We start from the raw sequence: 26,615 nt of genomic DNA on the forward strand, positions 1-26,615 counted from the left end.
ATTTTTTTTTAATTTGCCAAAATCTTCATCTGAAACCTATTGCTGGTCTTCCTTGACAGGCATTTTCTAATGTTTAGACTTATATTACTTGTTGCCAACACTGATCCAAAGAGGCTTCATATCCTCAAGTGTTTGTAAGCTCCAGATCCTCATCTATTCCGCTACTGGTTTGAGTCCCAGTTATATTAACGAGTTACTTTGATGTATACTTTGCCTATAAAATAGCAATAACATTTCTCTTCCTATAGTTACTATTTATTGAGTGTTCACTATGCACTAGGTGACATGTAAGAGTATTCAATGTGTTTTATCATTTAATCTATACACCTCTATGAAGTTGGTAATTTTAATCCTCCCATTTAAAAGATAATGAAGGCTGGGCAAAGTGACTCATGCCTGTAATCCCAGCACTTTGGGAGTCCGAGGCTGGTAGCAGGAGTTTAAGACCAGCCTGGCCAACATAGTGAAACCCTGTTTCTACTAAAAATACAAAAATTAGCTGAACCTGGTGGCAGGTGCCTGTAAACCCAGCTACGGGGGAGGCTGAGGCAGGAGAATCGCTTGAACCCAGAAGGTGAAGGTTGCAGTGAGCTGAGATCTCACCATTGCACTCCAGCCTGGGTGACAAGAACAAAACTCCATCTCAAAAAACAACAATAAAAAAGATAATGAAACACAGACTTAAGTCACATAAAAATTAAAGGGGAAACAGCAAGGATTTGAGCCACTGTATTATGCTATGGCTATTTTTGAATTACTTCCAATGTTTTCCCCAGTCTTACCACTTCTCTGGTAAGCCGAATGATTACCTAAGTGTGGATAACATCTTAACAATAACAATATCTTTACACAGCTTAAGCTAGGACCTTGGCTTATTTTGATAATTTCTCCACATTCCCCCTCAGTTCTCTCCTTTAACCTGCAGATAATTTCTTTCTTTTTGGTGCAAGTATTTGAGAACTGTTGTGTGCCAAGGACTATACTAAGTTAAATGAAAAGCTTCGTGCTTTTCATTTTTTGAGTTTTTTTAAATGTCAGTAGAAACCGTGTTACTTTATTAAAATACTGAGTTTTATTTCACATGTCTTAATAACGTCACAGCCAGATCTGGGGTCTTATACCCTCCCAGGAAAAAAAATGAAAGGATTAGTTAGGAAGCAGACTTTGATTGTCATGAAAATCTAATATTTGGCTGAAATCTTTTGAGTGGTCAAGATTGCCAGAAGAATTTATACAATGAAGCTCCTACATTTCCATCTGTTCCTTCTCTGTGTTGGTCCTCTTTCCACTTCTGCCACAGTAATAGCTTATTCTATTCTATTGTTTCCCTCCGTCTGCATTCTCTCACCCACTCAAACAGTATTAACTGCCATGCATGGGTCTGTGGATATCTCCCAGGTCTAAAGCTTTGGCTGTGACCTGTCTGAACTCTAGACTCACATTCCAATTGTAGACTAGCACTGGGAGTTAAGCTTCTTAACTTTGCCCAGGGCGAGAACCTTCTAGGGACTTTTAGCTTTTGTATTTTTCCTAAAGCAAGAGAAAGAAACACGTTGTTTCTACCACCTGAGTCATAGGGATCACAGTGAGAAACCTAAGCATTTTGCTAAGTGGTGCCAATCCCATCACTCAGGAGCAGGGCCAAATGCCCCGAAAGCCCAGTATAATCATTCATTAGCAGTGAGATTTTTAACTGAACTATTGAATAGTAACAAGATAGTAAGCATGATTTACGGGCACTTATGATTACAGATAAATAGACAAAGAAGGAAAGAAAGAAAAGGGGACAAAGTCATTAACAAAAGGCATACGGGAGAACAGTTCTTAACAACTGGAAAACCAAAGGCAATTTTAGAGAGAACTGAAAGCTCCAAGCAAATATTTGCTCCAGAGAAAAGATACTATTTTTGTTTATCTGCAGATCCCACTTTTTGACATTATTGTGGAAATTTTGGATTAAAAAAGTTTTTTGCCAGGTGCGGTGGCTCACGCCTGTAATCCCAGCACTTTGGGAGGCCGAGACGGGCGGATCACGAGGTCAGTAAATCGAGACCATCCTGGCTAACACGGTGAAACCCCGTCTCTACTAAAAAATACAAAAAAAAAATTACCCGGGCGTAGTGGCGGGCGCCTGTAGTCCCAGCTACTCCGGAGGCTGAGGCCAGGGAATGGCGTGAACCTGAGAGGCGGAGCTTGCAGTGAGCCGAGATCGCGCCACTGCACTCCAGTCTGGGCAACAGAGCAAAACGCTGTCTCAAAAAAAAAAAAAAAAAAAAAAAGTTTTGCAGGCTCCAACATAAAGAGGAACAGCACTGTCCTTCTTCCTCAAAGATAAGTTCTGAAATAGAATGTTTTGTATCTTCTAATCAGAACATTCTCTTTTTTTGTTCTGTTTACTCCTTTGGCTATTTTAAATATTTTACCTTACTTAAGATTTAAGGTCTAAGATCTTTGAAACGTACATAATTTGCCCAAATGAAAAAAATTAGATCCTATATTACAATTATATGAAGAATTTATAAAGAAAGTAGCTTTCCCTGAGATAAGCTCACCAAATTCTCTCAGTAATATTAATTGGGCAGTTGCTTAGAAAATAATACTATATTTGATATTGTCATCATTTATTTCTCCTTCTCAGGATGAGTGGCCTTAAATCAGTGACTGTATTGGGAATATAAGTCAATACATAAAATGTGAAAGCTACTATACAATGAAATTTTTAGCAGCTGTTAAAAGTGATGCTGTACAATGATACTTAACGACTTGGAAAGCCATCCATAATGTAAACATAAAACTAAAAAATTACAAAGCACATATATGCAGATTTCATACTTTTGTAAAAAATACATGCATACCTGTACATAGAAAAGAATATATATAGAGAGCAAGATTACCTTAGTTATTTAACAGTTAAGGATTTTTTTTTTTTTTTTTGAGACGGAGTCTTGCTCTGTTGCCCAGGCTGGAGTGCAGTGGCACAATCTCAGCTCACTGCAAGCTCTGCCTCCTGGGTTCATGCCATTCTCCTGCCTCAGCCTCCCGAGTAGCTGGGACTATAGGCGCCCACCACCATGCCTGGCTAATTTTTTGTATTTTTAGTAGAGATGGGGTTTCACCGTGTTGGCCAGGATGATCTCGATCTCCTGACCACGTGATCCACCAGCCTCGGCCTCCCAAAGTGTTGGGATTACACGCTGAGCCACCACGCCTGGCTGGTTATGGATGGTTTTTATTTCCCCTTTTCCTTATCTAAACTTTCTAAATATTCTACAACTGTATGAAAATGCATAATTTTTGGAATTAGAACAAAAATATTACTAAGTTATTCCCCGCTCATTCATTGCACCTGGAGAGCAAGGCCTATCTTTAGTAATGACAATCAATTAAACCAGCTCTCTTAAGACTTGAGTCATCCTAATATTGAATGTGTATGATCCCAAACAAGCAGATGCACTGAGTGGTCCAGGGTTGTAACCTCACACAGACATTGCTGAGGCTTAGCCTCTAGCTTTTCCAGAGTGCATTCCAGCATCGTCCTTGCTGCTTTAATAGCTAGAAATGGTGAAAAGCAACAGATGGTGACAGTTATGACTGTCAGGATGCCAAGCTCAAGAACGGAATTTCTACTTCAAGACTATTTTGCAAGGATACAGTAATAGCTGGGGAAATCTAAGCATAAAGCTTTCTGCAATGCAAGTCTGGCGATTACATAAGAAGGTGATTATATAAGAAGATCTTATAATTTAATAGGAAGCATTAACATTAAGTTAAGAGCAGAACAAAAGTTCAACCAAACTTCTGGAGTAGATCATTGAATTTCTTTTTCTAGACTTTCTTAAAAATAAAATCTAACTGAAAGCTGTATTTTATTTTTTATTAGTATCTGTGAAATGGCTATTGTGGATCCTTTAAGTCAACTCAAATGATTTTGAATCCTGGGAATAGATTGAGCAATCATCAATATTCATTGACTAGCTATTTTGCATTTGCTATTGAAAGGTTATAGATACAAAACAAGTATATTTTAAATGGAATTTCTACTCTAGGTGGGGAGAGAAAATGTAAAATGAGATCATGTAATAGGTAATTAAGTGTTAAAATTGCATATTCAATCATATTTTCTTGATAATGAGATGTACTATTTATTTAATTACAAGCTTTTGAATTGTGTTTCTTTTGGCATCAACTCATTCTTTCATCAAATAAATAGCTATGAGCCCCTATATCATTGTGGTCACTGGAAATACAGCAGGAACAAAATAAAAAAAACCTCAACATTGTGGAACATACATTATAACTTGGGAAGAAAGAGACATAAAAGGTATTAGCTAGAAGTGCTTCATAAGTACTACGAAGAAAAATAATGTAGGCAGGTGGACATAAATGTCTTTGGAAGCTGTAGTTTTAAACAGTGTCACTCTGGCTAGGTGTAAGACAGCGCCCTCCTTCTTTCAGTGATGGCATATGTTCCCAATGTTTATTTTCTTTTTGGTTTTACATTTCTACTTTTGAAATTTGTTCCTGAAAACTATGCAAGCTGTCTGTTAAAAATTTAAGTAGGGGCCAGGCTCAGTGGCTCATGCCTGTAATCCCAGCACTTTGGGAGGCTGAGGCAGGTAGATCACTTGAGGTCAGGAGTTTGAGACCAGCTGGGCCAACATGGTGAAACCCCGCCTCTACTAAAAATACAAAAAATTAGCTGGGCGTGGTGGTGCGTGCCTGTAGTCCCAGCTACTTGAGAGGCTGAGGCAGGAGAATCGCTTGAACCCAGGAGGCGAAGGTTGCAGTCAGCCAAGATCATGCCACTGCACTGTGGCCTGGGCAACAGAGCGAGACTCCTTCTAAAAAAAAAAATTAACTAATAAGGTGAAGAAAAAAGTAGGAAATTTACTGCAGTTTGAAGTAAAAAAATGCAATAAGAAATCTTTCATCATCTCAATGTCCAAAACAACTGCATTCTGTTATTTGACATTTATTTATTAATTTAAAAATAATTAATGAGCCTTCATTATGTGCTAGACACAAGATTTGCAGGAAGTGTATTATTCTAGGTAGAACAGCGAGAGTAAAATTCCTGATTCAGGCAGGAATAGGCTCACTGTCCTGAGGAAGAGAGAAGGCCAGAGCAGTTTGCAGGAAGTTAAGGAGAAGTGGAGTGGTAGGAGATGGACTCAGAGACACAGGGATAGGCCAGGTGATGTGCTATGCTTCCCAAACCTCTGAAAACCCAAGTATCCTCCAGAATGCTTCCTGAATGCATTGATTCCTGGGATCCATCCTAGAACTATGGAATCAGAATCCTTAGGCAAGAGTTCTGGGAATCTTGGATCCCAGGTGATGTAGGTTGTAGGCCATGGGAAAATGTTTGAATTTTAGTTCAATGGCAATGAGAAGGCAGTCGTGAATGTGTGTATGTGTGTGTGTGTGGTGTGATATGATCTGATTCAAACTTTCTGCAGATCACCATAACAAAAATGGGAAAGAGTGGATACAGTGACTAGTTAGCAGCATGTTCCAATAATTTATGAGAGAAAGAAAAGCAAAGAATCAGAGATAATAGTTTTGTTGTTGCCACAGGCTTGCTGTAACAATTATATGAGGTAATACTTGCATAGTTCTTAGCATACTATCAATGTTTTATGCTTAGCAAAAAATAATTTACTTATCACTATCATGATATCTTTTGCAAAAAAGCTATTCAACTGTGCCAGTCTCACGTGGTCAATAATCTTTTTCCACTCACTTGTGATGCCTCCCTTATCATTCTTTAATTTCTCATATGGACTCAGATTGCTCTATGATTTCTCCTTTTCCGTTTGTAAATTTGCATGAATGTACTTTCAGTAGTTGTTGTTTAACCAACCTCCTTGTGTTGCAACTTTTAAAATCAGATTTATTATCTTAGGGCTTTATATGCATCCCATCTAGGAACTTGGGACAAGTGTTCTGGGACTATATTGAAGCACATCTGAGTCACACCTCACATTATAGTAGGCTTTCGCATTTCACCAGTTTAGTATTTTGGACTTGGTATTATATTATTTTGATCCCATATGCCCTTAACACATATTAATTCAAAAAATTTCCTAAAGCCTGTGTTTGAACCATGCTTTCTTTGAGTTTGCCCACCATGAGCAAGTCACTTAGCTCAAGAATAAGCCTAGACATCTGCTTCTCCACAGCTCAACACAGACCTATTGTCCCTACTATGTAAGTAATCACTGTCAAGAAGTATACAGGCTACTGTAGTTTTTCACAAATTTGAGACTTTTCAGGGTCAAAATATAACGAATCCAATAGGTTGTACTAAAGCATAGTGCTCAATGGCAGACAGTCTGTATTTTAAGACATATCCTGGGGATCTTAACTTTCTCCTATGTCAGGATAAATGTTAAATGTTGATTGAACCATATCTAAAGCTAAATGTGCTACAAAATGTTGGTATTTGAACCAATAAATTTTCTCCAGTTTGGGTTGGATTTGTCATCACTTGCAACAACATATTCCTCACCAATACATCTTCCATGACATGGCTGAATTCTGTTGATGTGTACATAGACTAAGCCCATCCTTTGGGTAATCTACTACACAAATATAAAATTATAATTAAACCAATTTGTCTATTGAAAAAGTATCCAACAGTTATTTATCCACATCACACAGTAAATGCTACAAAATTTCTTTACTGTGGCAAAGCAATGAGAAAGCTGGACTTTCAAAGCCCTTCACGTAATGTCTAGAGATTATCACTTTACCTATAAGATGAATCCAAAAGGTAGTCAACAGCAGAACAAAGCTGAGGTATGCCATAAACCCGAGTTTAGAATGTAATTAAAACCCATAGATATCACCTGTTTTTGGCTTTAATAGCTTTCTAAGTCAAATACCTGATAAAAAGTATTTGCAAAGAATTTTCTGTGTCACAGAAACAACAGAATATCTGTCTATGTGTTGATCTGGGTGAGTGGTGAGCAAGACAAGAAATTTTAGGATTCTAGGATCTCAAGGAGAGGATCGCAAGCCCCTGGAAACTCACCACCATCTTCCTATGTGCTCACAGAATGCTTCCTGCTTCCCTAAAAACTGCCTCTGTATCCTCTCCTCCCTTCCCCCTCCTTCTTTTTCCCTTCTTTTCTTGCCTCCTTTCCTTCTCCTGCTGCTCCTCTTCCTCTTTCTTCTCCTCCATCTTCTCCTTTCCTTTATTTTTCTTACCCACGAGTCCATCTCACAGAGTAAATCATAATCTTCCCATTTCCATGCCCTTTCACTGATGTCAAAATCCACCCCTTATATTCCCAAGCCTTACTAATCTTCAGTTTGCTCAGATTTCTGTCCAGGCTAGAACATTCTTCACTCAGCAGCCTATGCTGAACTGAAATGGCCTGTAGTTGCTACCATTCCACCATTTTCACTTGCACCTCTGTGTTCCCTCCTTCCTGGTGTTGTGGCCTTGTGTCTTGACAAATATCCTGAGGATCCAGTGACAAGAGCTATGGATTTTACAGCATACTTTCATCTAAAGCGGTATTTTTTTCCTCTTACCATAGTACTGACCTTGAGGCATTCAATATCTTCTCTACATTGTACTTGCACAGAAATCCTAATAACAGCTTCTTAATTGAGTTCCGGAACATAGTTAGCATTATTTGGGATAAACATTCTAATTGTGTTGTAATCTCCTTGTAACAAATAAACTATAAATTTTCCTGATTACTAATAAAAAGAAGAAAGAGGAAAAAAATTCATTTGTGGACAAATGCTCTTATGAAATGCTTTGCGCTGGCAATTGGGAATCAGGAAGGGAGGAGAGACACAACTTTCATGTCCTTTTTAAAGGTAGCATTCTAAAACTCATCGCCAATGATAGTTGAAACAAGAAAGAAAGAAGTATTGGAGGAAAAATGCTTGATCCTTCCTTCTGAGCTAGGAAGTCTTAGAAGTTACATATAAAGTTTAGAGGTTGAGTGTAGCTTTTTACCCTGGCTGGAAAAAAAATGCCTATAATTTCTCTAGTTCAAGATACTGATAATCAGGAACATGGTCTATTTGAGTATAAATTAAGTCTCAAAATAATTCTTAGTACCACTGCAATATCCCTCAAACAAGAAGGTCTGCATTGATATATATGTTTTATACACGTGTACATATGATAAGCACAAACACACATCAATTATTCCATTAAAGTCATTATGCTGCCCCAGAATATATCCCTTGCTTCCTGTATGCCCCATCCATACATCCATTTTCTGTATGGAATGGATCTTCAAATCAGCTGACATTTAATTGCATCACTCCTTTGCTTTTTGAGGAAGCTAAACATTATTGATTTATTTAAAAAATAACCCTGCCTCCCCAGTTTTGCTGCTAAATCATCATGCACATAAGTAATCTAAGTGGATTGCAGGAAACATTAGGACTGGCAATTGGCGTTGCCAGCTACCAAAGCCACAGCATGGTTAGAGGCTAGGGAAAGCTAATGCAGCAAAATTGCCTATTGCCTCTATGTAATCATCACCCCAAAGGAAAAGCACAGCTTCTTCATCAATCTCCAAACCACAAATAAGCTGAAAGTGAAATGACCTGCCAGAATTCCTCATTGGTGCCTTTTATTGTCCATAATATTAAATTAACTAGACAGTACATGACATTACAAGATAGAACAAGCCTCTTGAACTGTAATTCACAGTGACTTTAAGAGTTGATGACTATGGGTATATGACGGTCACTAAGGAAATATCTCCCATGAGCCCTAGCATTAACAGGAGCATCTCCAGATACAGAGACATCATTAACATCATTTATCTTCACTGAAGAGACAGAGTACATGACTTTCACCTTCAGAACATCTGCTACTCATGTAAATGCAGAAAACTTGTTCAAGTATTTCAGGATGCCAAGTGACCCACATATTTTCTCTTAACAAGAGTTCATCTTGTGTTCTTAGCTTATGATTTTTATTGAATTATTGATATTTCCCTCTGGACATTTTCCAAGCAAAACAAGAGACTGTATTTCATTTGTCTCTGTTTCCAGATATCCCAAGGGGAAACTAGATCATAATAAATACTGAGTGTATGCTAGCTGAAAACATTGACAAATGGAACTTTGATTCTCAATATTAAGTAAAGTATACTATATGTAGTAGGTTAAAAAAATAAAGAAAAAAAAGAAGCTTGTTAAATTTAATTACATTTGGTGCATAGAGGAGTTGCCAAAATGCAAACATGGTTTCATTGAATTATCTTGGCCTCACAAATCAACTCATTTGATTATATTTTGGAGCAGAGATGCAATAACAACCATTTAACTACTGATTTGTAGTTTCAATGTGGATCCTTCTATAATGATGTTAAACCAGAGAGTGACTATAGTTCAAATAGGGTGTCAACCTCAGTACGTATTTAAACTATGATAACCTCCACAATTTGGAAACCTCTGACCTGGGTTATACAAGCAAGGGAACTTTAAGAACATAAGCAATGGGATCATTGTATCACTTTTATTAATAAAGAATGGTTATTATTCAGTAATATCAAAAATGTTATCTATCAATTACTCCCAACTTATTTTATTTGCTCCAGTGACAGAAAACTACTCTCCCTCTACCACACATCCCCTTTCAGTTGTCTTATTTATTGTAATTTGAGTCAAGTGACCAGAGGATCTTCAATAAGTATTATTTATTTTCACAGGCTGAGACTAAGGCCTATCTGCTTAAAATAGATTCTCACAGAAGGTAGGAGGCTCAGTATAAGATATAATCAACTATAATTATAAGGCCTTCCTAAAGTAATCTTTTATTCAAATATTTATGAAGCATCTACCATGTACCATGCATTCTGCTATGAGCGGAGGATACAGACAAGTTTTCTGATGTCGTAAGAGGAAGAAAACAGACAACAGTCAAGTAAGAAATTAGAAGTACCACAGAATAAGTGCTGTGGTACATACCCGTTGGGATTCATTGATAACTATTCACAATCAGTGTTTTTCTTTTTTCAAGCATCAATGACAGGAAAGAATCAACATCAGCCTCAGCATCAGTTTAACATACTACTTACCACCACAATTACATTTGCTGCTGGGATTGGGAGATTTTCCACTTCAAGATCTTGACCATTCATGGCCAGCAGATTGAGAGACGGGTCATATGCAGGTCTAGGAAATGCTGAATTGACAATCTGGTGGCGTTTGCTTACTTGAGCTTCGGAAGAGGAACGGTAGCTATGTCTGTAGATTTTTTGTGGGGCTATATCCAGGCTCTTCTCAATGTCTTGTGAATGCTGATAAATGAATACCGGCTTCCCACTCTTCTTCTGATTAATTGCCAAAAAATGATCATTGTTTCCTGAAAAGCACCCTGAAATAGGGAAGAAGCAGAAACAATATCAAAGACCCTATTCAGTAAGAGAGGTAGATATATCTGATGAAGAGGATTACCCTTTCTTGAGAGGCTTTAAGACTTGTGAAGGATTTAGGTTAGTCTCCATATTTCTTTCTCTGCTTCATGATCCTCAACAAATAGTATACACCTGGTGGTATGAAGGCCTCTCAAAGACTTTAGGTGGATAAAAGTGGGTGTACTTTGAAAAAGTTCTATTTTTCAGATATTCTGATGCCACTTTTGCTAAGAAATTTCCTCCTTTATCTACACCCATTGTTTCAATACCTAGTTGGGATTCTATTCCTGGATGTCCTATCTGCTGCTGAAATTATAAATATTTTTATCATATTTAAGCTTTCCTTAAATATAAGCATTTCCTACAATTCTTATTTCATACTTATTGCTTGTATTACAATGAACAGTTTTCTTCACGCTTACAGAGTATTTAAGCTCTCTGAGGTAAGAAATCTGAGTGTACTTATTGTGGTAGCAACTTTCAGCAGTCTGAACAATATCCATCGTCTCCTTACTTGTGTAAGTAATATGGCCACCTACATAGAGACTACATTTCTCTCAGTCTTCCCTGCAACTAAGCATTGCCATTTGATCAAGTTATAGCTATTGGAATGTGAGTAAACAGATGTTAGCAGAGATGTGATATGGCCTTCCTTTCTACATTTCCTCCTTTGTGCTGGCTGAAATGCAGACAGCCTGGTAGGAGCATGAGGTAGAAACCATGTGTCAAAGATGGTAGAGCACTAAGACAAAATATCCTGATCCCTGATGAAAGTGAAACTACCATACCAACCTCACAGTTCCCACTCCGATTTTTAGAGAGAAAAACAATTTTCTATTGTTTTACCTGCTATTATTTTAAGTATCTTTGTTAGAGCAATTGAATTTATTTAGTAACAAATACATTCATCTTTATTTCTTCTGTTAGATAAATATTCATTGCATTGAATAATGGCTTCTCCTGTTTGCTACTGGCCACAGGAGGAAACAGATAATACATATGAATCAAAAAGAATATTACTAGGTCAAATACCAGTTAGAAAAGCAAACATGAGATCTGTTTTATAACATAGTCCCTAGCAATGGTACCCCAGATTTTCACTGGAAATGCCTGTGGTAACAAGGGCTGTCCTTAGAAAATTACTTACCTCTTTTTACAAGAATTCTTCTCCAATCTCCTACTATTTTTATCTTTTACTTCCCAAATCATGCAAGCGTCTGTACTTTGTTTTGTTTTTCTTGCAAATTTCAGCTATTTACATGCCCAAATTCAATAGAATTATCATGGCAGATCTAGTCCTCATGCTACTGGGCATTGTAAATTTCTCTATTTTCTCTTAGGTGAGAGACCCACGTTCATTTATGCATACAATATACCTTTCCCAAAGCACAGAATCATCTCTACATCAGTGGTATTAGAAAAGTAAACTAGGATGAAAGTAGTATATTATTTTATTTCTTAACTCCAAAGGAATCACTTCATTGTAGTGATATCAGATAGTTTTTCAGAGGGAAAGAAGAAAATTACTCTCCTTTCAGAAATGTAGAAACTCTTCTAGGACACTACAATATTATTTAGTAAATTACTTTTTAGTAAAATACTAAATAAACACCTTGTGGTCAGAAAGTTCATATACATCTAAAACATTTTGGCACCATTTTCCATTGATAAAACAGTGGTAAGAACAACAACATTGAGATATCCTGTTCTGAATTCCATTATACTACATATGTTCTTAATGATAGTTTCATTTCCAAATCCGAGGAACTCATTTAATATGGAGAAATAAAGTGTACAATTATTTAAGGGTCATCATTGTCCAATCATCATCTTTGGCAAACTATGGGTGGCTTGATTGTTTTAAAAAAGTTATGGTCAATTTAGCATGCTCGGAACTGAAGACATGATGATTAGTTTCCATTACTATTTCAGGATCCACATAAAATATAATTCAAGTGGTCCAAAAATATAAAGCTACTGGTAAAAGAAGATGATTCTCATACTATTATATCATGGAATAAAGCACTTGGGCTAAGAAAATAACCCATCTTTTTAACCCCACATGAAAGTTTAAGGGATACTGGTGAAACAGTTGCTGAAGATGCAAGACGTATATGTTGGTCACACAAGGCTTGATGGAAAGCAAAGGCTGTAAAAACTAGCAATTCCTCTACTCTGGATTCTCTATAAATAGTAAATAAAAAGAAAAAAGCAGCTTAGAAGATTGGGGAAAGTAGATATCTTAAAAGAGGAGAAATAGCTGACAAACTGAGTAAATTACACAAATATCTTCAATCTTTCTTTTTATTTATTATCAATCACACCAAGTCTTTTCAGAGCCACTTTATCTAAATAGAAACGTCCAGTTAACAAATGCGTGCTAAAATTGGCCTACCAAAAAAGGGACAAAATCTAAGTTGAAGCACAATTGAAACACAATGAAAAATTTCCAACCTTATCCACTTGTCTGTGTGAATGAACTTAGTCCTGCCTTGTTCCTGAGTAATGAGTTCTAAGATAGCAGCGTAATATTAGGTGTCCTACCACAATCATTAGGTAAGAAAAAAAATTTCATAGTGCTGTCCTTAGGTTCTCTGTATCAGAGCTACCTGGGACATGATGATACAGCTTCTTAGACCCCAGACTAGAACTACCAAAGCATAATCTCTATAGATGTAGCCTAGGAATCCGGATTTATAATAGAATTCTTATGTTCAAACTCTGATGTTTGAGGACCACTGACCTAATGTCTGGAATTAGTTTTGTATTTTCTATCCTCAAATGCTACCTATTTCCTCCTTCACTTCAGCTTTATGAATATACTCAAGTAAAAATTTGGAAAAGTGAAGACTGAGAAGCCAAGTTATCTATTAGTGAAGCCGTAATTCCAAAGCAGCCAACAATCATAGCTCTTTTCCCTCTCTCTCCTATCAGTACCTGACCCTGGACTCAGATGCAGGTGTAGAAGTGCAAGAAACTCACTTCAAATATAATGATATGGACACATTTAAAGTGAAAGAGTGAAAAGCAACATATCATGAAAACCTAATCAAAAGAAACCTGGAGTGACTATATTAATATCAATTCAGCACAAAGAAATTCCCAAGGATAAAGAGGGACATTACATAATGATGGACATATGACGCAATGTACATAAGAATACATAATATTCCTAAATATATATGCATCAAAAATGAGCTTAAAATTCATGGAGCAAAGCTGACAAAAATGAAAGGAGAAATGGGAAAATTCACAATTATCATCGAAGATTTTAACTGTTCCCTCTCAATAGTAAGTAGATTGAGGAGAAAGAAAAGAAGCAAAGGCAAGGTTGTAAAAGAACACCACCATCAACCAACTGGATTTAATAGGTGTTTATAGAACACACAACCCAAAACACCAGAATACACAATCTTTTCACGTTCTTATGGGGTATTAATCTAGACAGATCATATACTGGGCCATAAAATAACACATGTTGAAAACTGAAATTATACAAAGTATACTCTTTGACCATGAAGGAATTAAACTAGGAATCAGTAACAGAAAGAAAAGAAGAATATTTCCAAAATTTGGAAATTAAAAAAACACATTTCTAAATATCCATGGGCCAAAGAGAAAGTCACAAGACAAATTAGAACATATTTTGAACTGAACTAAAATAAAAATATAACATATCCTGAATGGTATTGCCTAGGTTTTCTTCTAGGGTTTTTACGGTTTTAGGTCTAACATGTAAGTCTTTAATCCATCTTGAATTAATTTTTGTATCAGGCATAAGGAAGGGATCCAGTTTCAGCTTTCTACATATGGCTAGCCAGTTTTCCCAGCACCATTTATTAAATAGGGAATCCTTTCCCCATTGCTTGTTTTTGTCAGGTTTGTCAAAGATCAGATAGTTGTAGATATGCGGCATTATTTCTGAGGGCTGTGTTCTGTTCCATTGGTCTATATGTCTGTTTTGGTACCAGTACCAAATGCTGTTTTGGTTACTGTAGCCTTGTAGTATAGTTTGAAGTCAGGTAGCGTGATGCCTCCAGCTTTGTTCTTTTGGCTTAGGATTGACTTGGCAATGCGGGAGGACTTCATGTCTAAAACACCAAAAGCAATGGCAACAAAAGCCAAAATTGACAAATGGGATCTAATTATACTAAAGAGCTTCTGCACAGCAAAAGAAACCACCATCAGAGTGAACAGGCAACCTACAAAATGGGAGAAAATTTTTGCAACCTACTCATCTGACAAAGGGCTAATATCCAGAATCTACAATGAACTCAAACAAATTTACAAGAAAAAAAAACAAACAACCCCATCAAAAAGGGGGCAAAGGATATGAACAGACACTTCTCAAAAGAAGACATTTATGCAGCCAAAAAACACATGAAAAAATGCTCATCATCACTGGCCATCAGAGAAATGCAAATCAAAACCACAATGAGATACCATCTCACACCAGTTAGAATGGCAATCATTAAAAAGTCAGGAAACAACAGGTGCTGGAGAGGATGTGGAGAAATAAGAACACTTTTACACTGTTGGTGGGACTGTAAATTAGTTCAACCATTGTGGAAGTCAGTGTGGCGATTCCTCAGGGATCTAGAACTAGAAATACCATTTGACCCAGCCGTCCCATTACTGGGTATGTACCCAAAGGATTATAAATCGTGCTGCTATAAAGACACATGCACACATATGTTTGTTGCGGCACTATTCACAATAGCAAAGACTTGGAAGCAACCCAGATGTCCAACAATGATAGACTGGATTAAGAAAATGTGGCACAAGTACACCATGGAATCCTATGCAGCCATAAAAAATGATGAGTTCATGTCCTTTGTAGGGACATGGATGAAGCTGGAAATCATTCTCAGCAAACTATCACAAGGACAAAAAACCAAACACCACATGTTCTCACTCATAGGTGGGAATTGAACAATGAGAACACATGGACACAGGAAGGGGAACATCACACACCAGAGACTGTTGTGGGGTGGGGGGAGGGGGAAGGGATAACATTAGGAGATATACCTAATGCTAAATGACGAGTTAATGGGTGCAGCACACCAACATGGCACATGTATATGTATGTAACAAACCTGCACGTTGTGCACATGTATCCTAAAACTTAAAGTATAATAATAATAATAATAATAAAAGAGAATCCATATGTAGAAACCTATGTAGATAACCGGAATTAAAGCAATTAGAGAAACCTTAAAAAAAAAAAAGCCAGCCTAGTAAATGAGTATAGGGATTATGAAGTTTTTGCTTGTCTTCAAATTTCTAATTCAAAGTGATACTTCTATAAATGTGAACCCAATGCATTACCTTGTCAATATATGTACTTTTAAAAAGACACCTCATTTTATTTTAGTTGTTCTCTTATTTATATTGTTTTTCAACAGTTTGTTTTTCTTTTCATCATCATTTAGTCTTTTTTTTAACTCCTTGATACTCTTTATATAATTATTTTTACATATTACATATTCAATAAATATATATATTTTTAAAATCCTTAACCTATAAGTATATATATATACACATATATATGTATATACATATATATAACATGATTTGTGGGATGCAGTTGAAACAGTGCTTAGAGAAAAAATTATACCATTAAATGGTCTCAAATCAAAGGTCTCAAATCAAAAATATAAGCTTCCACTTTAAGAAACAAGAAAAAAGAGTAAAATAAATGTAAAGAAAGTAAACTGTTAAAAGTAGAAATCATTACATTGAAAATACAGAGAGAGAAAAACGAGTCAAACAAAAGCTAGTTATTTGAAAAGATTAGTAAAGCTGATAAAACTCTAGCAAGACTGACAGAGAAAGAGAGAAACACAAATTTCTAATATCAGAAATGAAAGGAGGGATATCATTACGGACTTAGCAAGTGTAAAAATGTATAAAAAGGAAAATAACAATCCTCTACAAATAAATTCAACAATTTAGATAAAACGATCAAATCCTTAAAACCACAAACTATTGAAACTCACCAAAGATGAAATAAATAATCTGAATTGTGCTAAAATTATAAAAGAAATGAAATTTCTACTTAAACCTTTTCTGAATAAAAATCTTCAGGACCAAATGGCATAATTGAAAATGTCTACCAAACATTTAAAGAAAAAATAACATCAAATCTATATAATTTCTCCCAGAAAATAGAAGGGGGAACATTCACCAAAATCATTTGATGAAGCCAAAATTACCCTGATAACAAAAGCAGATAGAGACAATGCTAAAAAAAAACACTATAGACCAATATTGCTCATGAACACAAATGTAAAAGTCCTCAACAAAATATTAGCAAATTGAATGCAGAAATACAGAAAAAGACATATGCCACTACCAAATGGGGCTGATTTTCCTGGGAATGTAGGGCTGCTTCAATATTTGAAAAACAATCTACATAATCCACTCTACTGAGAGTCTAAAGAGGAAAAATAATAGTCATACTAATTGGTGGAAAAAACTATTTGACAAAATTCATGTCTATTCATAGTAAGAAAAAATTAAGTAACCTAGAAATAGAAGAGAATGTTCTCAACCTGATAAAAGGTACCTACACCAAACCCCACAGTACACATTATGCTTAATAGTGAAAAACTGAATCTTCCCCTTCTAAGACAAGGACAAGGCACCCATACCATTCCTATATAACACTGTATTAAGAGTCCTAGTCAGTGCAGTGAGACAAAGAAAAGGAGCAAAAGACATAAAACTCTTCTATTTGCAGATGACATGATTGTCTATATAAAAAATCCCAAGGAATTTACCAAAATCTTCCTAGAACTGACAGGTCAGTTTAGCAAGGTCACAAAATATAAAGGCAACCTACAAAACTAAATGGCATTTGTATAAGTTAGCAATGTATAATTGAAAACTAGAAGTAAAAAAAAAAAAAACTGACCCAAAAATAAAATACTTAGGTATAAATCTAACAGAACATGTGCAAGATACATATATATACTGAAAACTATAAAATGTTGAACAAAGAAATCAGAGACGACCTAAATAAACAACAAATATACTATGTTCATGAATTAGAAGACTCTACATAATGAAGATGTCAATCATCTCCAATTACAATAAAATATCATTAGAATTTTTTGTAGATGTAGATATGCTGATTCTAAAATTTACATAGAAAGGCAAAATAAATAGAAAGCTAAAACAATTTTGTAAAAATAATAAAGTTAAAAAATACTGCTCAATTCTAAAACTTACTATAAAGCTATAGTCATTGAGGTAGTGTAGTGTTGGCAAAGAAATAGACAAACAGATCAATGGTGCAAAATAGAGATTTCATGCAGAAGCATGAAATTGGATTCATACATCACACCATATACAAAAATGAATTAAAGATTTCCATATAAAATCCAAAACAATAAAACTATTAGAAGAAAAGATAGGCAAAAATCTCCACAACATTAGTCTGGGCAATGATTTTTTTAAAATATGACCCCAAAAGCACAGGCAACTGAAGCAAAAATAGACAAATGGGATTGCGCATCAAACTAAAAAGCTTCTGCACAGCAAAGGAAACAATTAACAAAGTCAAGTGATAACCCACAGAATGGGAGAAAATATTTGCAAACCACACATCTGATAAGGAGTTAATATCAAAAATACATAAGGAACTCAAACAATGTAATACCAAAAAAATTAACCTAGTTAAAAGATGGGCAAAGGATTTGAACAGATATTTCTGAAAAGACGACTTACAAATTTCCAATAGGTAAATGAAAATATGCTCAGCATCACTAACCATTAGGAAAATGCAAATTAAAGCCACAATGAAGTAACACCACATACCTGTTAGAATGGGTTTATCAAAAAAGATGAAAGTTAAGTGTTGGCCAGGATGGGAAGAAAGGGGAACTCTTGCACATTGTTGTGGGAATGTAAATGAGTACAGGTGGTTTCTTTTCCAAAATGCTTGGGACCAGATATGTTTTGAATTTTGGATTTTTTTTGGATTTCAGAATATTTGCAGAATATATACTAATTGAGCATCCCTGATTAAAAGGCCCAAAATTCAAAATACTCCAACAAGCATTTCCTTTGAGCATCATGTTGGTATGCAAAAAGTTTTCTATTTTGGAGAATTTAGGGTTTTGAATTTTTGAATTAGGGATCCTCAACCTGTACAGTCATTATGGGAAATGGTATGGCAGTTCCTCAAAAAACTAAAAATAGAACTACCATATGTTCCAGCAATCCCAATTCTGGGTGTCTATCTCCCCTAGATTAAAATGAATTGTCAAAGAGATGCCTGCACTCCTACGTTCACTGAAGCATTATTCACAATAGCCAAGATACGAAAATAACCTAAGTGTCCATCAATAGACGAATGAGTAAAAGAGCATGGTACTGCTATAAAAATAGGCACATAGACCAATGGAACAGAATACAGAACCTGGAAATAAACCCAACTACTTACAGCCAAATGATCTTCGATAAAGCAAACAAAAATATAAAGTGGGGAAAGGATATCCTTTGCAAAAAGTGGTGCTGGGATCATTGGCTAGCCACATGTAGAAGAATGAAACTGGATCCTCATCTCTCACTTTATACAAAAATCAACTCAAGATGGATTAAGGACTTAGATCTGAGACCTAAAACTCTAAAAATCCTAGAATATTAGAAAAACCCTTCTAGATATTGTCTTAGGCGAGGATTTCATGGCCAATAACCCAAAAGCAAATGCAATAAAAACAAAGATAAATAGTTGGGACTTAATCATTAATTTAATTATTAATTAATTTAATTAAGCTTTTGCATGGCAAAAGAATAGCAGAGTAAACAGATAACCCACAGAGTGGGAGAAAATCTTCACAATCTATTCTATTTTTAGTTTTTAAAGGAACCTCTATACCATTTCCCATAACACATCTGACAAAGGACTAATATTCAGAATCTATACAAACTCAAACAAATCAGCAAGAACAAAAACAATCCCATAAAAAAAGTGGGCTAAGGACATGAATAGACAGTTCTCAAAAGAAGGTATACAAATGGCCAACCAACATATGAAAAAATGCTCGACATCACTAATGATCAGGGAAATGTAAATCAAAACCACAATGCAATACCACCTTACTCGTGCAAGAATGGCCATAATCAAAAAATCAGAAAACAGTAGATGTTGGCATGGATGCAGTGATCAGGGAACACTTTAACACTGCTGGTGGGAATGTAAACTAGTACAGCCACTATGGAAAACAGTGTGGAGATCCTTAAAGAACTAAAAGTAGAACTACTGTTTGATTCAGCAATCCCACTACTGGGTATCCACTCAGAGGAAAAGAAGTTGTTATATGAAAAAGATACTTGCAAACACACGTTTATAGCAGCACAATTCGCAATTGCATAATCGTGGAACCAACCCAAATGCCCGTCAATCAACAAGTGGGTAAAGAGACTGAGATCTATGTCTATATGAGATACTGAGATATATAATATATATATGTCTCTATATATGTACAGCTATATCTGTATATACACACAATGGAATACTACTCAGCCATAAGAAGGAATGAATTAATGGCATTCGCAGCAACCTGGATGGTATTGGAGACTGTTATTCTAAGTGAAGTAACTTCAGGAATGGAAAACCAAACATCGTATGTTCTCACTGACATGTGGGAGCTAAGCTATGAGGATGCAAAGCCATAAGAATGATACAATGGACTTTGGGGACCAGGGAGAAGAGTGGGAGGGGGGCAAGGGATAAAAGTCTAACAAATAGGGTACAGTACATACTGGTTGGGTGATGGGTGCACCAAAAATCTCACAAATCAGCACTAAAGAACTTACCCATGTAACAAAACACCCCCTGTACCCCCAATAACTTATGGGAAAAAGAGAAAAGGTAGCATGTACATATAATGTAATACTATTCAGTCTTATAAAAGGAAGGAAATCCTAACCTTTGTGGCAACATGGATAAAACTAGTGGACATTATGCTGAGTGAAATAAGGTGGGCACAGAAAGACAAATATCATATGATCTCACTTATATGTGAAATCTAGAAAAGTAGAGAGTAGAAAGATGGTTACCAAAGGCTGGGACAGGGAATGGGGAAGGAATGAGGAGTTGTTGGTTAAAGGATATAAAGTTTAAGATAGGCAGGAAAAATAAATTTTGAGATCTATTGCACAGCAGGGTGACTACAGTCAATAATTTATTGTGTATTTCAAAATATCTAAGAGCATAAATTTGAAATGTCTCACCACAAAAATGCTAAACAAGTGAGGTGATAAATATGTTAATTGTCTTAATCATTCTACCCTGTATATCTATATAAAAACATCACATTTTACCCCATACATAAAATTATGATCTGTCAATTAAAAATAATGTAAATCAAAAATAAAATAACTGCTAAATAAAATTTAAAAAATGAATTCAGAGAAAGTATTACCATTTTATTTTTGATAAAGGTGAACAATAAAGGATAGCCTTTTCAAAATTACATTTAAAGTATTAGACATCCATATGTAACAAAATGAACATTTACCTAAACTTCACACTTTATACAAAATTAACTAAAAAGGTTCACAGATCTAAATGTGTAATGTACAAACTATAGAACTTTTAGAAGAAAACGTAGAATAAAATCTTTATTACATAAGGTTAGGCAAAGGTTCCTTGGACATGACATCAAAATCACAATCCACAGAGAAAAAGATAATCTGGATGGAATCAGAATAAAAAGAAATTTGCTCTGTGAAAGATACTGTTAAGAAAGGGAGAAAGCTAGCTAGAGAGTGGGAGAAAAATAATTACAAGTCACATATCCAACAAAAGGTTTGTAACTGGAATGTATAAAGAACTCTCAAAACTCAACAATTAGAAAACAAACCAGTTTAAAAATGGGCTAAAGACTTGAACAAACACTTTATTAAAGAGGATACATGAATGGCAAATTAGCAAATGAAAGTATGTCCATTTCTATTAGCCAATAGGAAAATGCATATTAAAAATTGTGATATGATATTAGAATTGCTAAAATGAAATGTACTAATAATACTGGAGAGGATCTGGAGCAACTGGAAGTCTCAGACCTTGCAGGTGAGAATGCAAAATGGCAAAGGCACTCTGGAAAATGGTTTGACAGTTTCTTGTAAAGTTAAACACATACTTAGCATATGATATAGCAATTTCACTTCTACATTCTTACCCCAGAGAAATAAAAATGTATATTCCCACAAATGTCTGTAAACAAATTTTATTAGCAAGTCTATTCATAATTGCCCCCAAATGGAAACAACTCAAATGTCCTTCAATGGGTGGATAGATAAACTATGATACATCTAAACAATGTAATACCACTCATCAGTAAAAAGAAGTGAGCTATTGATCTACACAACTTGAATATAAAAGGCATTAAGTTGAGCGAAAGAAGCCAGTCTCAAAAAGTCACTGTATTTTTCCATTACATGACATTCTCAAAAGACAAAAAAATATAGTTATGAAATACAGATCAGTGGTTATTTGGGTGTAGGAGTTGGAGACAAAAAGATAGTAGGAAGTTTTTTTGTGGTGAGCGAACTATTCTGTATCCAGATTGTGGTTGTGATGACATGAATCTATACATGTGTGAAAATTCATAGAACTATACACCAAAAAAGTCAATAGGTTATACTATGTTTTGTAAGCAACTTTTTTCAAGCGTAACTATATCAAACATCTTCTCTCATCACTAAATTTAAGTCTTTTTCATAAGAAATATAATTGATGAATTTATAAAAAGTAGTTTCAGTGTGTTGGGAAGGGACAGAAAGCTAAATTTAATTGAAATGAGGACTGAGTAGGAGATAAAGTAGAAACAAAATAAGTGGAAAAATCAAGTTTGGGTGTAATAAGAGAGTGACTATGTGTTACCAGGAAGGAAAGATAGGGTTGAGGGATGTGTTTTTGGTTTCTTTTTAAGAAAGTAGAGATTTTGGCACATTTAATCCTCAAGGAGAAGGAGCCAGCTAAAAGGAGTGATCAGACATAAGAGAATGCAGCTGGAATAATTAGTAGACTGAACTCCCCCAGAAGATAGGAGGAGAGAGGACCCAGAGTACAGGCAGAGGAATAAGCCTTGGATTTGAGGAAGGTATTTATTTCATTATAGGTAGAGGGGAGGGAGATTAGGGATGTTAATGGGTTTGGTGTTGGAAGTTGAGAAAATTATCTTTTGATGGTGTCTATATTTTCTGTGTAGAAGGAGATGAAGTCATCTCATAAGAGAGTGAGGACTAGGGAGGAAAGATGAAAGGTTTCAGGAGAATGGAGAGAAATTGAAAGAGTTATTGTAAAGAAAGTTGATATGAAATACATGGTAGGATTTCTTGTCTTCATTGAGAGTTTAGTGACAGTTTTCCCTACCTGTGAGGGATAGAGTGTCTCTTACAGAATGTTTAGTAAGTAGCTTGTCAAAGATACTAATCTACATTTAAAATAAAAGAACTTTTATCATAAAAACAACATTTACATGAAAATAACCAGTGAGATTTGATGGTCATAAAATTGCACAGTTGAAATTGAAATTTCATTCTGGGTATGACCTTGGTAGCCTCCGAAGAGATCTTTAACAAAGGAAAGAGAAATGAATGAAATTACAATGTTTAGTTAGAGTACATTACAATTCATTATTTCAAATTCAGTGTTGGTTATTCCTGAATGCATAAGGTAGAATGGCCTTGTATACACTCTCTCAGAATAAATCCTTGCATTGCAAGTACTTAAGTCGATGTCAATAACTTGTGAAAGAAAGAATAAAACAGTGGTCTCTAAAGAGACTTGAAAAAGTGAACAATCAAAAAAAGGCTTTTACTGTGTAATCATTTTTTGAAAAGACAATCATTGTTTTGTTAGGAATGTTAACACCTTCTTCTCTAGAAAGGAGAGATAAATGGATAGCATCAAGGGCTTCCCTTGAGAATTTATGCATGAGAAATGATTAGGCTCCCATTTATTTGATTTGTTAATGCCTCTCAGGAAAATTAAAAATACATAATTGTAGCAATAAAAGTTCTTTTGGGAAAGGTGCCTATTTAGTATTGAGAAAGGAAAGAAACATGCTCTTTATTAAGAGGAAAGAATTAAGAAATAAAGGAAGGACCTAGATTCTAATTTAAATGACCTCCCAACTTCTCTCTTCTCGTCTGTGTTAGCTCACCCCAATGAGCCTCAGTCTTCTCGTCAGAAAATGTAGGTGGTTTTTGCATATCTACAACTAGATTAGAAATATATTTCAGTGAAAAAGAAGCCACAATTCAGTTAGACAGATTTTGCATGGTCCTGATTTTTTTTCTAAAGAAATAAGTTTTTCCATAAATAGTATAAAAGACACTTTGGGAACTTACAGAAGCAGGGATTTCCAGAAATTCTACTCTGGGATGTAAGGAGGCTAATATTAAATCTATTATTTAGTTGTTCTATCATTCTATTGGTAATAGTAACAAGAGATAACCAGAATACTAATCTCCAGTTAAAAGTGTCAACAGTAATAACACTAAACCCCACTGATAAACATTACAGCCTTCCCAAAATATGACAACCAATGTTAGTTAGGATAACCTCCCAAAATACAACATATGCTATATTCAAAGCCAGTTTTACAGAATTCAGTTTCTGTGCCTTAGTTATGTTCCAACAATATATGCATATGTATGTATATATTTGTATGTACACACATTGTTTTGTTTTGTATCCTGACACCAAATAACCAATTTGACAAAAATATTTATCCTTAAACCAGCCATTTTGTTACAAAGTTTTTTTTAAAAAAATCAGTTTCTATGAGATGACAATAATTAAATTTGCCAAAATTATAAACATGGAGCCAAAAACCACTTGGATAAACTTATCATTAAAAGAACACTTCCAAGGCTGGTCCCAGTGCAGTGGTGTTTATAACTAATTGATCACAAACAGTTGCGGATTTCTTTGTTCCTTCTCCACTCCTACTCCTTCAATTGACTAGCCTTAAAGAAAACTGAAATAAAATTTTAACACGTCCTTCCAGGACTGGTTTTTCTAAGATCCAGTCTACACACTGGCTACTAAGATGTGAAAATATAATTCTACCAGGAAGTGTTGTGACATTCTTTAATATTATTTAAACTCTCCACATATTTGACCAGTGATGTGTCCAATACATCTATAATAAAAATAAAGAAACCAATAACAAAGTAATTGTTCTGTTTTTATAGTGCTAGCTCCGATCACTTCTATTTAAGAGAAGAACCTGAATCCCATTAGAGTAAGGGATGATTTTAATCACCTTGTAAAGTTTCCTCACATGTTTTTTCACATTTCCCAAAATATTCTATTAGGAAAAGTGGCTCCTCCTTCCACTGTCAGCCCAGCATAAATACTCTGGATATCCCTTACTTCTCCCTGTTTATCCTTTGAAAGTTGAGCTGAACAGTGTAAACCTCTATTTGGGAGTTACAGAATTGACAACCGTTTCAGGAAAAATCCATTGTCTGCTATTTGCTGGTGGTAAAATTGCAATGAAAGGGGTTCATGTTTCCTGATTTTTGCCTAGCTTTAAAAGAGTTATTTTTCATTTGATAAATATCTATTACAGAGTGGAATATAATACAATTAAAACGGTACCTTGGGACAATGTGACTAGACATAAGTCATAAAGAAAGAATGAGCATTAAGACCTTGGGCCTCAGACTCTGCTGGAAAAAGTGAAATGTGTGCCAGCTGAGGTATAGCAATCAGATGTCCCCCAGTTTCTGAAGTATTGAGTCAAAGGATACTGGGAGGAGAGGTTGACAGGAGTGAATGCTACTATATGTTAAATGTTATACAGCCATTAAGAGAGGACTATCAAACTACACCCTCTGGGAAAAGGCAGAAAAATGCTCATATGGCTAGAAAGCTAAGACTGCAGAAATCACAGGAGTTCAGTTCTGTTTGCACTCACTGAATAATGAAGTAGTACATTTAGAAACTAATTCTATACGTCGTTCATTGTTATACAAACAGCTAAAATATAATTGTTTTCAAATAAAGATTAGAAACTATCTCCATTGTTTTCATAGCAGAGTTCTCCAGACAACTTAAAAACTGGGCTCCAATTTTAAGACAAAGGAAAAAAAAGTGTCTGTTTTAAGAATAATTCTCATAGCAGATTAGGAATTATATTAAAACATAGCAAAACGGACATTAGAACACATAAATATTAAAATCTCACCATAGTAATGATACTACAGAGACATAAATGCTTATATATTAGGGGAAGAGGAAAGTGGGTGTATTAGTCCATTCTCACGCTGTTAATAAAGACATACCAGAGACTGGGTAACTTATAAAGAAAAAGAGGTGTAATTGACTCACAGTTCCGCGTGGCTGGGAAGGCCTCAGAAAACTTACAATCGGCAGAAGGGGAAGCAAACACAACCTTTTTCACATGGCAGCAGGTGAGAGAATGAGTGCCCAGAGAAGGGGGAAGGGAAGTCCCTTATAAAACCATCAGATCTCGTGAGAACTAACTCACTACCACAAGAACAGGATAGAGGAAGCCGCCCCCTCGATTCAATTATCTCCACCTGGTCCCTCCCACAACAGGTGGGGATTATGAGAACTACAATTCAAGATGAGACTTGGGTGAGGACACAGCCAAACTGTATCAATGGGGAAAGAGGTCTGTAGCTGGCCACTTGAAGAGATCCCTGTCCTGGTCTCCCTTGCCTGTGTTTTGGGATTTGAGGGGCACTTGGTAGACCCTTTCAACACTGCTATTCCATCTTGTTCTTGCTCCTTCATCCACCATTTGAAATTAATGGCACTGGGCTAAGGCTCTGCTTTCTAATGATTCTTTGAAAAATGAAAATTAAGGAAGGGCCATATAATTAACAGCTATTCTTATCTGAAGTAGATCAGTGTGGCACATCCTTTCTGAGAAGAGATCTCTCCTGGAATAGGAAGCAGCAACTACCCAGTTTAGCTGAGGGTGGAGAAGAAAGAGAAAATTGGAGATTGAAGCTCAGATTAGAAACATAGCTCCCAAGTGTAAACTTCAAGACATGAAGGGCTGGTGGAGGGAGGACCTGAGGGGCGCTGCCAGCAGTGAGAGCTGATGCTGCAGGGTGAGGTATTGGGTACCAGAGGCACAAGACAGGCCTGGACTGGCAGGAATTGATCCTGCACCCACTGGGAATTCACTGCAGACTCAGCAAAACTTAACCCAAGGG

The 26,615-nt window shown here is 35.7% G+C and overlaps 1 protein-coding gene across 4 annotated transcripts in view; it reads right to left on the reverse strand.

Annotated features, from left to right (window-relative positions):
* Positions 1-26,615, reverse strand: part of PTPRR (protein tyrosine phosphatase receptor type R) — a 283,034-nt gene that overhangs the window by 245,133 nt on the left and 11,286 nt on the right. For 3 of the 4 annotated variants that reach the window (XR_010148362.1, XM_509221.8, XM_016923851.4), the window contains exon 2: positions 10,062-10,360. Coding sequence is in view for 3 of the 4 variants with exons in the window: in XM_509221.8 (XP_509221.2) it covers positions 10,062-10,360 (299 nt within the window). In the remaining variant the exon portion in view is untranslated. Of the gene's footprint in view, positions 1-10,061; positions 10,361-25,758; positions 25,962-26,615 lie in introns of those variants that run through there. The other variant, XM_054663404.2, reaches the window with a different exon arrangement.

The sequence above is a fragment of the Pan troglodytes genome, chromosome 10 (genome assembly GCF_028858775.2).
Source record: "Pan troglodytes isolate AG18354 chromosome 10, NHGRI_mPanTro3-v2.0_pri, whole genome shotgun sequence".
In the NCBI taxonomy this organism is placed as follows: Eukaryota; Metazoa; Chordata; class Mammalia; order Primates; family Hominidae; genus Pan; species Pan troglodytes.